We start from the raw sequence: 15,638 nt of genomic DNA, 5'->3' as shown, positions 1-15,638 counted from the left end.
AGGCTAGACATGTGGATCCATCTTGTGATATGTTAGGCTTACAATAAGTGAGAGACGAGGCAAATAATGGCTAATAACACAGCTGATGGCTTGTTTACATATTGGTGAACATTAAATATTTGAATAAATTTCCAACTCCTTCCAGACTCAGACGTAAACAAAACCTAAATATAAATAATTAATCCCTAAAAAAACTAAATAACGAATAATGAATTCTAAATAAACGAATACAAGACACTCCAGGGAGGATTAGGGTGTTGTGAAGGCAGTAAGGCTGACTGAAGGGAGACTGGCCCCGCTGGACTCACCTTACGTACTCGTGCCTCTCTGGTGATGCTTGACGGTGCTTGGTGCAGGAAGAAGGTGTTGGGAAGACGGAAACACTGGTTAATAGAGCGTATAGGGCAAGATTGACCAGTGTTGACCAAAACACTGCAGCCAGCCAGCCGCTCGCCGTGGTAACTCCCCAGCGCCACCTGTCACTGATCCAACACCCACCCACACACACACACACACACACACACACACAAAAAAAAAGTTGACATGCTATCAAATAATATGTCAAATAATATAAATATCCTCACTTTCTGACTCTCCTTTCCCCACTCCACCCCCGATAAGTGATTATGAACGCAATCTTCACTCAGTGCGGCACCGTGTCACCGCAGCAAACACGAACCAGGGCAGAATAGGCTCAACTGAAATGCTCCTACTCTCTCTCTCTCTCTCTCTCTCTCTCTCTCTCTCTCTCTCTCTCTCTCTCTCTCTCTTCACGACTGACGGAAACACTGGTTAATAGAGCGTGTAGGGCAAGATTGACCAGTGCTGACCAAAACACTGCAGCCAGCCAGCCGCTCGCCGTGGTAACTCCCCAGCGCCACCCGTCACTGATCCAACACCCACCCACACACACACACACACACAAAAAAAAAGTTGACATGCTATCAAATAATATGTCAAATAATATAAATATCCTCACTTTCTGACTCTCCTTTCCCCACTCCACCCCCGATAAGTGATTATGAACGCAATCTTCACTCAGTGCGGCACCGTGTCACCGCAGCAAACGCGAACCAGGGCAGAATAGGCTCAACTGAAATGCTCCTACTCTCTCTCTCTCTCTCTCTCTCTCTCTCTCTCTCTCTCTCTCTCTCTCTCTCTCTCTTCACGACTGTTTTTCAAAGCTATAAAGATGATTATCAGGGTTTTCAATGGTGTTTCTCCTGTTATTAATGTAGAAATGTTGTTAATCTGTCACTAAAACCGTAAAAATACCCTTGAAGACCTGTGCAACTACTGACAGAGAGAGAGAGAGAGAGAGAGAGAGAGAGAGAGAGAGAGAGAGAGAGAGAGAGAGAGAGAGAGATAACTAGCAATAACATTCACACACACATACACACACCAGTGCATTTATACGAAGGACTCTCCTGAACTAGAGGAGGTCATACTTTGATGTATAATTTGGAAATCAGCTATTTTTTTCTATTAAGACACAAACAATTAAACGCTGATTTCCGGACGTGTCACTTGCGATCATACCACGTACTCTCGTGGCCTTGCAATGCGCGGCTGCTTAACGGGATGCACGTTCTCTACTTATGATACAAGTTATTTCCGAAACGTGTCATTTTTTTTTCCCCCCTACGTCCACTCAGAGGTCAAGCATACGCAGCTCACTGGCCCTTCCTTCCGCCTCCATCTTTCACTTTGTCCCTCCAAAACCGTGGGGAGGGTACAGTGTCGCCCCACACACTCGCCACTCACTTTTCCTGCCTTTCTTACACTCTCGGGCGCCAGCAAGGCCTAGTACCTTTATATATCACACAAAACCAAAGTTAGTCGTGCTGACTAACTTTTCTTAGTAAAACGCATGGGGTCTAGAACGAGTGGCAGCATTAGTCACAGTGACTAACATAATGTTAGTCAATTTGTGACTAACTGAGCACTCAACCTGAGTATGGTCTTACTCAAATATATCTGACTAATGCCTTCGTACTGTTCACTGCTTCTACTAACCACATTAGTAAAGTGGATCATAGGTTAGTCAATTAAATGATTAATTAGTTAGTCTTTCTTAGGCAGATGATGAATCATTAGTACCTTTAATACTAGCAGCTAGCTACTGCTGTCTCAAGGTTAGGGAAAGAATAGGTAATAAATTCAATATATTCATATACAATTAAATGTTTCCCTCCATTTCATTGCATTAAAAAAAATAAATAAAAAAAATAAACACTATAATTTTTATCATCTATAGTATAATATGCTTTTCACTAGAACATTTAACAGAAAACTCCCCTCAAAACTGTAATGATATATAAAACAGATGTAAAAAATAAACTCCATTAGTAACACTTCATCCTAGCATGAGAGAAAAAAAAAAGCAACACAAAAACAACCTTTTTTTAACAAGCCATTAAGTAAATAATACACATTTGTGAGTATTAATCACTAAAACTTGCAATGTGGAAAAGAAAGTAAGCATCTCTTAAGATATGAATATTAAACCTTACTCCCATTCATAAACTAAAGGAAAAAATATGTAAGTAAAGTTAACATAAATTAAATGTAAGGAGTTACAGACCCTGTAAAGAATAATTAATTAGTCCATTGCTAATCATTATATCACAGTACTTTTAAGAAACTTAGGGAAACAACTAGTGCAAAAATAGACATTTAACCTTATTTGTACAAGCTTTTAACCCAGATCATATCCATATGTCACCATTAATCCTTTAAAGCCACACAAAAAAAGAAAATGAGTATTTCTATGGGATATACTATCTAAACAAATCTACAGAAATGCTCAGAACAGTAATAAAGAAGCTTCACATATCACTTGCAATACCATAGAGAAATAAAAAAAAAAAAGGTAAAAAATGCATAAAAAACATATATATATATATATATATATATATATATATATATAAATATATATATATATATATATATATATATATATATATATATATATATATATATATATATATATATATATATATATGCATCATATGGTACATGAAGAATACTTCCCAATTTGGGGAGAGAGAGAGAGAGAGAGAGAGAGAGAGAGAGAGAGAGAGAGAGAGAGAGAGAGAGAGAGAGAGAGAGAGAGAGAGAGAGAGAGAGAGAGAGAGGAGAGGAGAGAGAGAGTGAGAGAGAGAGTGAGTCTACTTTCCATTCATTATATATATATATATATATATATATATATATATATATATATATATATATATATATATATATATATATATATATATATATATATATATATATATATATATATATATATATATATATATATATATATATATATATATATATATATAACATAAGAACAATTCAGTAAGATTTCATGAATACTGGGTTGGGGGGAAGGGGAAGTACAAGTATTTCCTTTTCCTTTTAGAAAACTTATTAACATAATGTTATGTATTTATTTCACTGATTAATCTTTAACTAGTAATTGACTAGTGTGTGTGTGTGTGTGTGTGTGTGTGTGTGTGTGTGTGTGTGTGTGTGTGTGTGTGTGTGTGTGTGTGTGTGTGTGTGTTGTGTGTGTGTGTGTGTGTGTGACAGAGAGAGAGAGAGAGAGAGAGGAGAGAGAGAGAGAGAGAGAGAGAGAGAGAGAGAGAGAGAGAGAGAGAGAGAGAGAGAGAGAGAGAGAGAGAGAGAGAGAGAGAGAGAGAGAGAGAGAGAGAGAGAGAGAGAGAGAGAGAGGCATTATGTGTGGAGTTGAATATATTTAGAAGCAGATTTATGCATTTTTGTAGCTCAATTCTGTCTTTACTTCATTGAGTTTTACAAGTAGAGATCTTGTTTTTGAAGTGTTACCTTTGTCATACTTGATACCTAAGAGATGGGATGTTGTGAAACAGAGGAAATGTTCACAATTTTTTGGGTGTTCAATATTAAACACAAAGCCCTGCTACCAATGAGACTACAGCCATAGAAATACATGTTGGTTCAGCTACAGATGCACCATCAAATACACACTAGACTGCCCTGTTCTTAGTTCTTCTTCTGGTACCTTAAGGAAGAAATAATAGTGTAAACATTAATAACATTTTGACATTAAAATAAAATTTATATGTAGATGTATATCTTAAGGTGATAATATATTCAGAAATTTCAATATATACACACCACTCTAAAATCAAAGGTACTGAAATTTAACCTTAGTAAAAATGGAGTCTTTCCTTTCTCCAAGCAGGTGAAGTAACCCCAATATAACTAAGCAAGCATCTGGTGCAAATAAATAAATATATAAATAAAAATGATAATAAGTAAATCAAATAAACAAAAGAAAATTAACTGTGTAAGGAAAAAGTGAAGATATGGTCACATCCAATAGGACAGTCCACTAATTTAAGTACCAATCTTTTAAAAGTCTCCTGTAATTATTGCTTTATCACATAAGAATTAACAAAAATAAAGCTCCTCGATGGTTCTACTAATTATATGAATGACAAGCATTTTGATTGAATGCTTAGAACGACCAGTACACTAATGATTTTTGTCCTTTGTGTCACAGCAGCAAATCTTTTGTACGAGTATGCGGTTATGTTTTTTACTTGAGACACTATTTGGGTAATATCATAATGCAATAATGCTTTGTCTAGCAAGTCCTCGTAAGAATATGATCGAAAAAAAAAAAGAAAGAAAGAAAGAAAACCCCAGCCGAACCTACATGCCCCGACATAATGCACTGATGTTCCGAACTCCCGATTCTTCTCATCATATCTATCGAAACAGTGTGAGAAGTCCTTAACTTCATCACAACCATGGAAGAAACCTTTATCAGACTGTATGCACTTGCGCTAGTGCCGGCAAAGGTGACTCCAAGAATTCTATCTCCACACGAATTAGTGACCTGTCTTATTGGACTGCAAGGGAAGAGGATGCAGCTAATATTTCTAAAAAGATTGATAATATTTACATTTTAAATTTCAAATTGAACAGCCTATTGGGTTTATTTACACTAGAAATAATGTCTTTCCTTACGAGAGAGAGAGAGAGAGAGAGAGAGAGAGAGAGAGAGAGAGAGAGAGAGAGAGAGAGAGAGAGAGAGAGAGAGAGAGAGAGAGAGAGATGCTTTACACCTATTAAAATCTTTAACATCACTTATGCTGCAAACAATTATTTAGCCATAGCACTCAGCTAAAAATTTGATAGAAGAGCAGGAATTTAACAATTAAATTAGTACCTTTATAGAAATTGGTGCAAGCATTACAGTTAGATAGGTCATGCTTAATACAATGTTTGGGTTTTTGCATGCAGCATAGTTTCATGAATATTAGGCCTATAAAAGTGAAAGATGCATTGCTAATGATGAAAAGATACATATATTAAATTGCTACCAGCTACTGAAATGAACAAATTGAACTAGACATTACTCGCATTGACTTTCATCGTGGTCATAGAGTTCAAGTAAGGTTTCCATATACAGAGGAACTGCTTTTCTTTTTTTGAGAATGGCAATTATTGGGAGCCTATATTTCTCCAGCCCTTTCAAAACTGCTACTCTTGGGTCTGGTTCATCCGCTTGTGGTTCTAATCTCAGGAACTCCTTGATTATCTGTAAAGATATAAGCATCAAATAATTATAAGTGAAGGTTATAGAGATGAGCATCTGCAATAACTGTACTTAGTTATGAGTGCTTATCTCCCGTCACTAAGGCCTTTGAGCCTGAGAGGGAGAATGGAAGTACCAGTAGTTAAATATCAATTACCTACTATAAAATATAAATAGCTATATACATTATAGCCCTACAAATAAAGTTGACAATTAGTAACAATATGTAGCAAAATCCATAAAGTGTACATATATACACACCTACGCCCTCAAAAGTCTGAATCCACGGGTACAAGTTCAGGATTTCTGCTACAAGAATGTTCCCATTGATTATTTTTTTGCGTCTCTCAGAGAGTGTCAACTGCATGAGGCGTTCAGCCTGAGGAAAATCATTAAAGTAAAATTAGTTTTCATAAGTTGACTGTCCCGCCAGCCTCCCTCTCTCCCTCATATATATATATATATATATATATATATATATATATATATATATATATATATATATATATATATATATATATATTATATTTATATATATGTATATAATATATGTATATATATATATATATATATATATATATATATATATATATATATATATATATATATATATATATATATATATATATATATATATATATACAAGTATCATTTTTCAGTGGCTATCCACCAGTACCATTGAAATTGCTTACATAAGAGCAGGTATTTTTAAACAACACCAGTAAAGAAGTCTCTGAAATATAAAAAAGATAAATCAAGCGTACAATTATCACATACCTTATCTAACTCGGGATCTTTCTTCATCCAATGTAGAGCAGGCCACTGTCTATGTCTCTCTAATGACTTATCATCTTCTGAATGGGGCCTTGGTGGAAGGTAAGCCTTTACTCCATACATCAGTGGACACGTAGTCTCTTTTGGCGCTATGCAAGGGATCTTCTTTTTCCTTGACATCACCTCAGTCACTGAGGAATCCTGCCTCTTTCTTGAATTCTGAAACTTGTGCTGGATGCACAATTTCCATTGCAGCTGCAATTCATGCTCCTCGAGATCACTGTTTCTCAGGATGGCAGGAAATGATGTCAAAACAGCATTTGCCATATTCATATACTGTTCTGATGTTGGATAGCTGAAATATGATAATGATAATAATAATAACAATAATAATAATAATAATAATAATAATAATAATAATAATAATAATAATAATAACAACATATTATTAATAATAATGTCACAATACCTTGATATGTAATAATGATGATAACAATAATAATGATATCAATCTAGCTAACTATATAGATGGCTTAACTCCTTTTATTGTATTATTATTATTATTATTATTATTATTATTATTATTATTATTATTGTTGTTGTTCTTAACAATCACCTAATTGTGCTTTTGTCCCAGTGAAATTGGCAAATAGTGGGTACACTATCTGAATAGTACACTCAAAGGTGGTTTCACACCTATCAGTGCCGTATTAGTATCATATAGTGTCAGTGATATTCATGTCACTTTCGTGACGTCTATGCACACATATCCTTTCAGACGTGGAGTTGGCTATGATTGTCATAATTCTTGATGAAGAGCAAGATGCTTGCTTAACAAAAAATAAAGAAAAGAAAAGTGGGTACATGAAACGTGGAAGAAAAAGAGAAACTGAAGGAGATTTTGCTACTCTGTACGAGGAATTAATTAATGATTAAACAAAAATTTTCCAGTACTTAAGAATGTCGAAAAACTGTTTGATGACATTGCTCAGTGATGTGTGGTGTGGTGTGGTATGGTGTGGTGTGTTATGATGTGGTGTGGTGTGATGTGGTGTGTTCTGGTAAGTATAATCTACAATGTGATTAATTACATCAATTAAAAAGAGTATCTATCACCATTTCAATTTCTTCTATTTTATTTCAAACACTTGTCCGACATCCGTGAAAATTTTTAAAATACCAGTGACGATGATATTCCATTTCACGGAACGGAGACGTAACAATCACTTCAGTCAAAACACGGTACTTCGCCGGACGTGTGTAAATTCTTCCGCTGAATTCCAAAATGATGAATTTTTTTTTTTTACTGACACTGAAGCACTGAACAGCACGGAACGAATACGGCACTGATGTGTGTGAAGCGACCTTAACCCGTATCCCTCTGGAGGCATATTCCCGAAGTCTGGTAATGTTTTGGCCCATTTACTCTTGTAGCGGTTAGGTTAGGTTAGATTAAGTTACATATAGGTAATTTTGTGCGAGAATCTCAATGAGACTATTTTAGAGAGAATCCTACAGTTAGTTTTGGAGCTACAGCCTAGTGTCCATACACGCTGGCGGATGACTCCTTCCAGACTTCAAGAATATGCATTCTGGCCCTTCACAAGAACTGACATCAGATCCCGGTATGAACACTGGCGGTGCATCCCATGTTCTTTTGTCCCTCTTCTCATTGCCTTCCCATTATATATATATATATATATATATATATATATATATATATATATATATATATATATATATATATATATATATATATAACACTCAACATCCCTACATGCAACAAAACTTACCAAAACGCACTCAAAATACACTCAAAACATCCAAAACACAACCAAAACACATCACAACACCCGAAAATACCCACTACACTCACCTAAACACAACCAAATATTGAATATTCAATCAAAACACCCTGTAACATCTGAAAATATCCAAATAACCCACCCCAACCACACTAAATTTATCCAAAACACACTCAAAGCACCCCAATATACCTAAAACTCATCCAAACACACTCAAAAGATTTAAAACACCCAAAATACACTACAACACCCCAAAACTCATCAAACACACCCAAAACACATCAAAACATCCAAAACACACTTAAAGCACCACTCAACACCACAAACACGCCACAAACACACCCTTAAAGATCCAAAACTACTTGCACACAATCAAATACACCTCAAAAGACCCGACACACACACACCCACTCACCAAAACACTTAAAACAGAAAATAAACCCAAAACAAACCCACTACACCTCAATATACCCCCAAACACATTCATAACACACAAAAACATCCCATAATATACTCAAAACACCCCACACGACTCAAACCACTTACAATATAACTAAAAACATCCTAAACCACATTTTAAAACACCCAAAATTCACCCAAAACACAATGATAACAGCAAATATACACCCAAAACACACCTAAACACCACCAAAACACACTCTAAAAACCCCACAATATTCCTACATACATCCTAAACACATAAAACACCCAAAACACACCAAATATTAGAGAACTGCAGCGCAGCAAGGGAAACTAAGCTAAATATTGTTTACCTGTTTTGCCTCCTCCTCCATTTCTTTTTATTTCTTCCTTCTCCTCTTTCATTTCTCTTATTTTCTTCCTTCTACTACAACTATCTACACGCCTGACTTTAGAAACAGCTGGAAACACTTGGAAAACACTGGAAATTACGGTAAATATTGAGGAGGCTCTGGAGCAGACCGAGTCCCGAATCCTTGATGACGTCACAGGCGAGGTGCCCGGCGCCCCGCTGCCATACGTACGTTACGTATTTCATTTTGAAATTGACCCATAGAAAAAATGAAGCTAGGCTCGAATGCATTATATATTCTGACTTGACAATTACTTGAATTAATATTCACAATATCAAAACACCTCTAGTCTCAGTAGTTATAAAGAAATATTATGTGAAATATGGAAAAAGTGTTGGAAATTTTGACACCATTAAAAACACTGAAAAGTCCACCTATTCCACTTTACACTGGTAAAAAGACATTTTAAAAATTCTGAACTATTTTTTAAAATAATGCACACTTAGTTACAAGCTATAATAAAAAAATAAAGAAGCAAAAAAATGACAAAATCACCACTTTCAACGGGACAATAAGCCTATTCAAATTCCACATACTTAACTCAACAGGAACGCAACATACTTTAAAAATCATAAACGATTTTTTGAAGCAATAAAATCTTCATTAAAGCCTCAAATAAAAAAGCCAAAAACCAGGCTGGGTAAATTTCACCGTACAAACTGCCCCTTATTTACATAAAAAAACAACACCAAATTCAGCACATTTACTTAACTGAAGCAAGAAAAACACTTCAAAAGCAACGAAATATTTTTAGAAACCATAAAATCTTACTATACAAGCCAAATAAATTAATTCAGAAAAAATTGAAAAAAATATTGGAACCAACAAGCCGGAACAGGTGCCAGTCCATCATGGCGGCCCTCGGCGGCGACCTAAGTGGGGGAGCCGGCGGCCATGTTGTCTTATTTATTCCTATATAACACCAAAACCAGGCAATGACGGATATATCTGACCAGCGGATATGAAGGCTAGACATGTGGATCAATCTTGTGATATGTTAGGCTTACAATAAGTGAGAGACGAGGCAAATAATGGCTAATAACACAGCTGATGGCTTGTTTACATATTGGCGAACATTAAATATTTGAATAAATTTCCACCTCTTTCCAGACTCAGACGTAAACAAAACCTAAATATAAATAATTAATCCCTAAAAAAACTAAATAACGAATAATGAATTCTAAATAAACGAATACAAGACACTCCAGGGAGGATTAGGGTGTTGTGAAGGCAGTAAGGCTGACTGAAGGGAGACTGGCCCCGCTGGACTCACCTTACGTACTCGTGCCTCTCTGGTGATGCTTGACGGTGCTTGGTGCAGGAAGAAGGTGTTGGGAAGACGGAAACACTGGTTAATAGAGCGTGTAGGGCAAGATTGACCAGTGCTGACCAAAACACTGCAGCCAGCCAGCCGCTCGCCGTGGTAACTCCCCAGCGCCACCTGTCACTGATCTAACACCCACCCACACACACACACACAAAAAAAAAAAAAAAAAAAAAAGTTGACATGCTATCAAATAATATGTCAAATAATATAAATATCCTCACTTTCTGACTCTCCTTTCCCCACTCCACCCCCGATAAGTGATTATGAACGCAATCTTCACTCAGTGCGGCACCGTGTCACCACAGCAAACACGAACCAGGGCAGAATAGGCTCAACTGAAATGCTCCTACTCTCTCTCTCTCTCTCTCTCTCTCTCTCTCTCTCTCTCTCTCTTCACGACTGACGGAAACACTGGTTAATAGAGCGTGTAGGGCAAGATTGACCATTGCTGACCAAAACACTGCAGCCAGCCAGCCGCTCGCCGTGGTAACTCCCCAGCGCCACCTGTCACTGATCCAACACCCACCCACACACACACACACACACAAAAAAAAAAAAAAAGTTGACATGCTATCAAATAATATGTCAAATAATATAAATATCCTCACTTTCTGACTCTCCTTTCCCCACTCCACCCCCGATAAGTGATTATGAACGCAATCTTCACTCAGTGCAGCACCGTGTCACCGCAGCAAACACGAACCAGGGCAGAATAGGCTCAACTGAAATGCTCCTACTCTCTCTCTCTCTCTCTCTCTCTCTCTCTCTTCACGACTGACGGAAACACTGGTTAATAGAGCGTGTAGGGCAAGATTGACCAGTGCTGACCAAAACACTGCAGCCAGCCAGCCGCTCGCCGTGGTAACTCCCCAGCGCCACCCGTCACTGATCCAACACCCACCCACACACACACACACACACACATAAAAAAAGTTGACATGCTATCAAATAATATGTCAAATAATATAAATATCCTCACTTTCTGACTCTCCTTTCCCCACTCCACCCCCGATAAGTGATTATGAACGCAATCTTCACTCAGTGCGGCACCGTGTCACCGCAGCAAACGCGAACCAGGGCAGAATAGGCTCAACTGAAATGCTCCTACTCTCTCTCTCTCTCTCTCTCTCTCTCTCTCTCTCTCTCTCTCTTCACGACTGTTTTTCAAAGCTATAAAGATGATTATCAGGGTTTTCAATGGTGTTTCTCCTGTTATTAATGTAGAAATGTTGTTAATCTGTCACTAAAACCGTAAAAATACCCTTGAAGACCTGTGCAACTACTGACAGAGAGAGAGAGAGAGAGAGAGAGAGAGAGAGAGAGAGAGAGAAGAGAGAGAGAGAGATAACTAGCAATAACATTCACACACACATACACACACCAGTGCATTTATACGAAGGACTCTCCTGAACTAGAGGAGGTCATACTTTGATGTATAATTTGGAAATCAGCTATTTTTTTCTATTAAGACACAAACAATTAAACGCTGATTTCCGGACGTGTCACTTGCGATCATACCACGTACTCTCGTGGCCTTGCAATGCGCGGCTGCTTAACGGGATGCACGTTCTCTACTTATGATACAAGTTATTTCCGAAACGTGTCATTTTTTTTTCCCCCCTACGTCCACTCAGAGGTCAAGCATACGCAGCTCACTGGCCCTTCCTTCCGCCTCCATCTTTCACTTTGTCCTCCAAAACCGTGGGGAGGGTACAGTGTCGCCACACACACTCGCCACTCACTTTTCCTGCCTTTCTTACACTCTCGGGCACCAGCAAGGCCTAGTACCTTTATATATCACACAAAACCAAAGTTAGTCGTGCTGACTAACTTTTCTTAGTAAAACCCATGGGGTCTAGAACGAGTGGCAGCATTAGTAACAGTGACTAACATAATGTTATTCAATTTGTGACTAACTGAGCACTCAACCTGAGTATGGTCTTACTCAAATATATCTGACTAATGCCTTCGTACTGTTCACTGCTTCTACTAACCACATTAGTAAAGTGGATCATAGGTTAGTCAATTAAATTATTATTTAGTTAGTCTTTCTTAGACAGATGATGAATCATTAGTACCTTTAATACTAGCAGCTAGCTACTGCTGTCTCAAGGTTAGGGATGGTACATGAAGAATACTTCCCAATTTGGAGAGAGAGAGAGAGAGAGAGAGAGAGAGAGAGAGAGAGAGAGAGAGAGAGAGTGAGTCTGCTTTCCATTCATTATATATATATATATATATATATATATATATATATATATATATATATATATATATATATATATATATATATATATATATATATATATATATATATATATATATATATATATATATATATATATATATATATATATATATAACATAAGAACAATTCAGTAAGATTTCATGAATACTGGGTTGGGGGGAAGGGGAAGTACAAGTATTTCCTTTTCCTTTTAGAAAACTTATTAACATAATGTTATGTATTTATTTCACTGATTAATCTTTAACTAGTAATTGACTAGTGTGTGTGTGTGTGTGTGTGTGTGTGTGTGTGTGTGTGTGTGTGTGTGTGTGTGTGTGTGTGTGTGTGTGTGTGTGTGTGTGTTGTGTGTGTGTGTGTGTGTGTGTGTTGTGTGTGTGTGTGTGTGTGTGACAGAGAGAGAGAGAGAGAGAGAGAGAGAGAGAGAGAGAGAGAGAGAGAGAGAGAGAAGAGAGAGAGAGAGAGAGAGAGAGAGAGAGAGAGAGAGAGAGAGAGAGAGAGAGAGAGAGAGAGAGAGAGAGAGAGGCATTATGTGTGGAGTTGAATATATTTAGAAGCAGATTTATGCATTTTCGTAGCTCAATTCTGTCTTTACTTCATTGAGTTTTACAAGTAGAGATCTTGTTTTTGAAGTGTTACCTTTGTCATACTTGATACCTAAGAGTTGGGATGTTGTGAAACAGAGGAAATGTTCACAATTTTTTGGGTGTTCAATATTAAACACAAAGCCCTGCTACCAATGAGACTACAGCCATAGAAATACATGTTGGTTCAGCTACAGATGCACCATCAAATACACACTAGACTGCCCTGTTCTTAGTTCTTCTTCTGGTACCTTAAGGAAGAAATAATAGTGTAAACATTAATAACATTTTGACATTAAAATAAAATTTATATGTAGATGTATATCTTAAGGTGATAATATATTCAGAAATTTCAATATATACACACCACTCTAAAATCAAAGGTACTGAAATTTAACCTTAGTAAAAATGGAGTCTTTCCTTTCTCCAAGCAGGTGAAGTAACCCCAATATAACTAAGCAAGCATCTGGTGCAAATAAATAAATATATAAATAAAAATGATAATAAGTAAATCAAATAAACAAAAGAAAATTAACTGTGTAAGGAAAAAGTGAAGATATGGTCACATCCAATAGGACAGTCCACTAATTTAAGTACCAATCTTTTAAAAGTCTCCTGTAATTATTGCTTTATCACATAAGAATTAACAAAAATAAAGCTCCTCGATGGTTCTACTAATTATATGAATGACAAGCATTTTGATTGAATGCTTAGAACGACCAGTACACTAATGATTTTTGTCCTTTGTGTCACAGCAGCAAATCTTTTGTACGAGTATGCGGTTATGTTTTTTACTTGAGACACTATTTGGGTAATATCATAATGCAATAATCCTTTGTGTAGCAAGTCCTCGTAAGAATATGATGAGTAGTGATCGAAAAAAAAAAAAAAGAAAGAAAGAAAGAAAACCCCAGCCGAACCTACATGCCCCGACATAATGCACTGATGTTCCGAACTCCCGATTCTTCTCATCATATCTATCGAAACAGTGTGAGAAGTCCTGAACTTCATCACAACCATGGAAGAAACCTTTATCAGACTGTATGCACTTGCGCTAGTGCCGGCAAAGGTGACTCCAAGAATTCTATCTCCACACGAATTAGTGACCTGTCTTATTGGACTGCAAGGGAAGAGGATGCAGCTAATATTTCTAAAAAGATTGATAATATTTACATTTTAAATTTCAAATTGGACAGCCTATTGGGTTTATTTACACTAGAAATAATGTCTTTCCTTACAAGAGAGAGAGAGAGAGAGAGAGAGAGAGAGAGAGAGAGAGAGAGAGAGAGAGAGAGAGAGAGAGAGAGAGAGAGAGAGAGATGCTTTACACCTATTAAAATCTTTAACATCACTTATGCTGCAAACAATTATTTAGCCATAGCACTCAGCCAAAAATTTGATAGAAGAGCAGGAATTTAACAATTAAATTAGTACCTTTATAGAAATTGGTGCAAGCATTACAGTTAGATAGGTCATGCTTAATACAATGTTTGGGTTTTTGCATGCAGCATAGTTTCATGAATATTAGGCCTATAAAAGTGAAAGATGCATTGCTAATGATGAAAAGATACATATATTAAATTGCTACCAGCTACTGAAATGAACAAATTGAACTAGACATTACTCGCATTGACTTTCATCGTGGTCATAGAGTTCAAGTAAGGTTTCCATATACAGAGGAACTGCTTTTCTTTTTTTGAGAATGGCAATTATTGGGAGCCTATATTTCTCCAGCCCTTTCAAAACTGCTACTCTTGGGTCTGGTTCATCCGCTTGTGGTTCTAATCTCAGGAACTCCTTGATTATCTGTAAAGATATAAGCATCAAATAATTATAAGTGAAGGTTATAGAGATGAGCATCTGCAATAACTGTACTTAGTTATGAGTGCTTATCTCCCGTCACTAAGGCCTTTGAGCCTGAGAGGGAGAATGGAAGTACCAGTAGTTAAATATGAATTACCTACTATAAAATATAAATAGCTATATACATTATAGCCCTACAAATAAAGTTGACAATTAGTAACAATATGTAGCAAAATCCATAAAGTGTACATATATACACACCTACGCCCTCAAAAGTCTGAATCCACGGGTACAAGTTCAGAATTTCTGCTACAAGAATGTTCCCATTGATAATTTTTTTGCATCTCTCAGAGAGTGTCAACTGCATGAGGCGTTCAGCCTGAGGAAAATCATTAAAGTAAAATTAGTTTTCATAAGTTGACTGTCCTGCCAGCCTCCCTCTCTCCCTCATATATATATATATATATACGAGTATATATATATATATATATATATATATATATATATATATATATATATATATATATATATATATATATATATATATATATATATATATATATATATATATATATATATATATATATATATATATATACAAGTATAATTTTTCAGTGGCTATCCACCAGTACCATTGAAATTGCTTACATAAGAGCAGGTATTTTTAAACAACACCAGTAAAGAAGTCTCTG

At 36.4% G+C, this 15,638-nt stretch overlaps 1 protein-coding gene across 9 annotated transcripts in view; it reads right to left on the bottom strand.

Moving 5' to 3' along the window:
• Positions 1 to 15,638, bottom strand: part of LOC135103211 (uncharacterized) — a 48,503-nt gene that overhangs the window by 3,631 nt on the left and 29,234 nt on the right. For 4 of the 9 annotated variants that reach the window (XM_064009285.1, XM_064009286.1, XM_064009287.1 and 1 more), the window contains 3 exons: positions 6,353 to 6,704; positions 5,841 to 5,954; positions 5,031 to 5,578 (listed from right to left, as the gene is read on the bottom strand). In XM_064009285.1, coding sequence (XP_063865355.1) covers positions 5,393 to 5,578; positions 5,841 to 5,954; positions 6,353 to 6,682 — 630 coding nt within the window. In that variant the 5' untranslated portion in view covers positions 6,683 to 6,704 and the 3' untranslated portion in view covers positions 5,031 to 5,392. Of the gene's footprint in view, positions 1 to 5,030; positions 5,579 to 5,836; positions 5,955 to 6,352; positions 6,705 to 10,260; positions 10,454 to 13,250; positions 13,395 to 13,541; positions 14,950 to 15,638 lie in introns of those variants that run through there. The other 5 variants (XM_064009296.1, XR_010269967.1, XR_010269966.1 and 2 more) reach the window with 5 other exon arrangements.

The sequence above is a fragment of the Scylla paramamosain genome, chromosome 1, assembly GCF_035594125.1.
Source record: "Scylla paramamosain isolate STU-SP2022 chromosome 1, ASM3559412v1, whole genome shotgun sequence".
NCBI classification, from domain to species: Eukaryota; Metazoa; Arthropoda; class Malacostraca; order Decapoda; family Portunidae; genus Scylla; species Scylla paramamosain.
The sequence above is the reverse complement of the archived record's forward strand: the minus strand, read 5'-3'. Positions and strand labels throughout refer to the sequence as shown.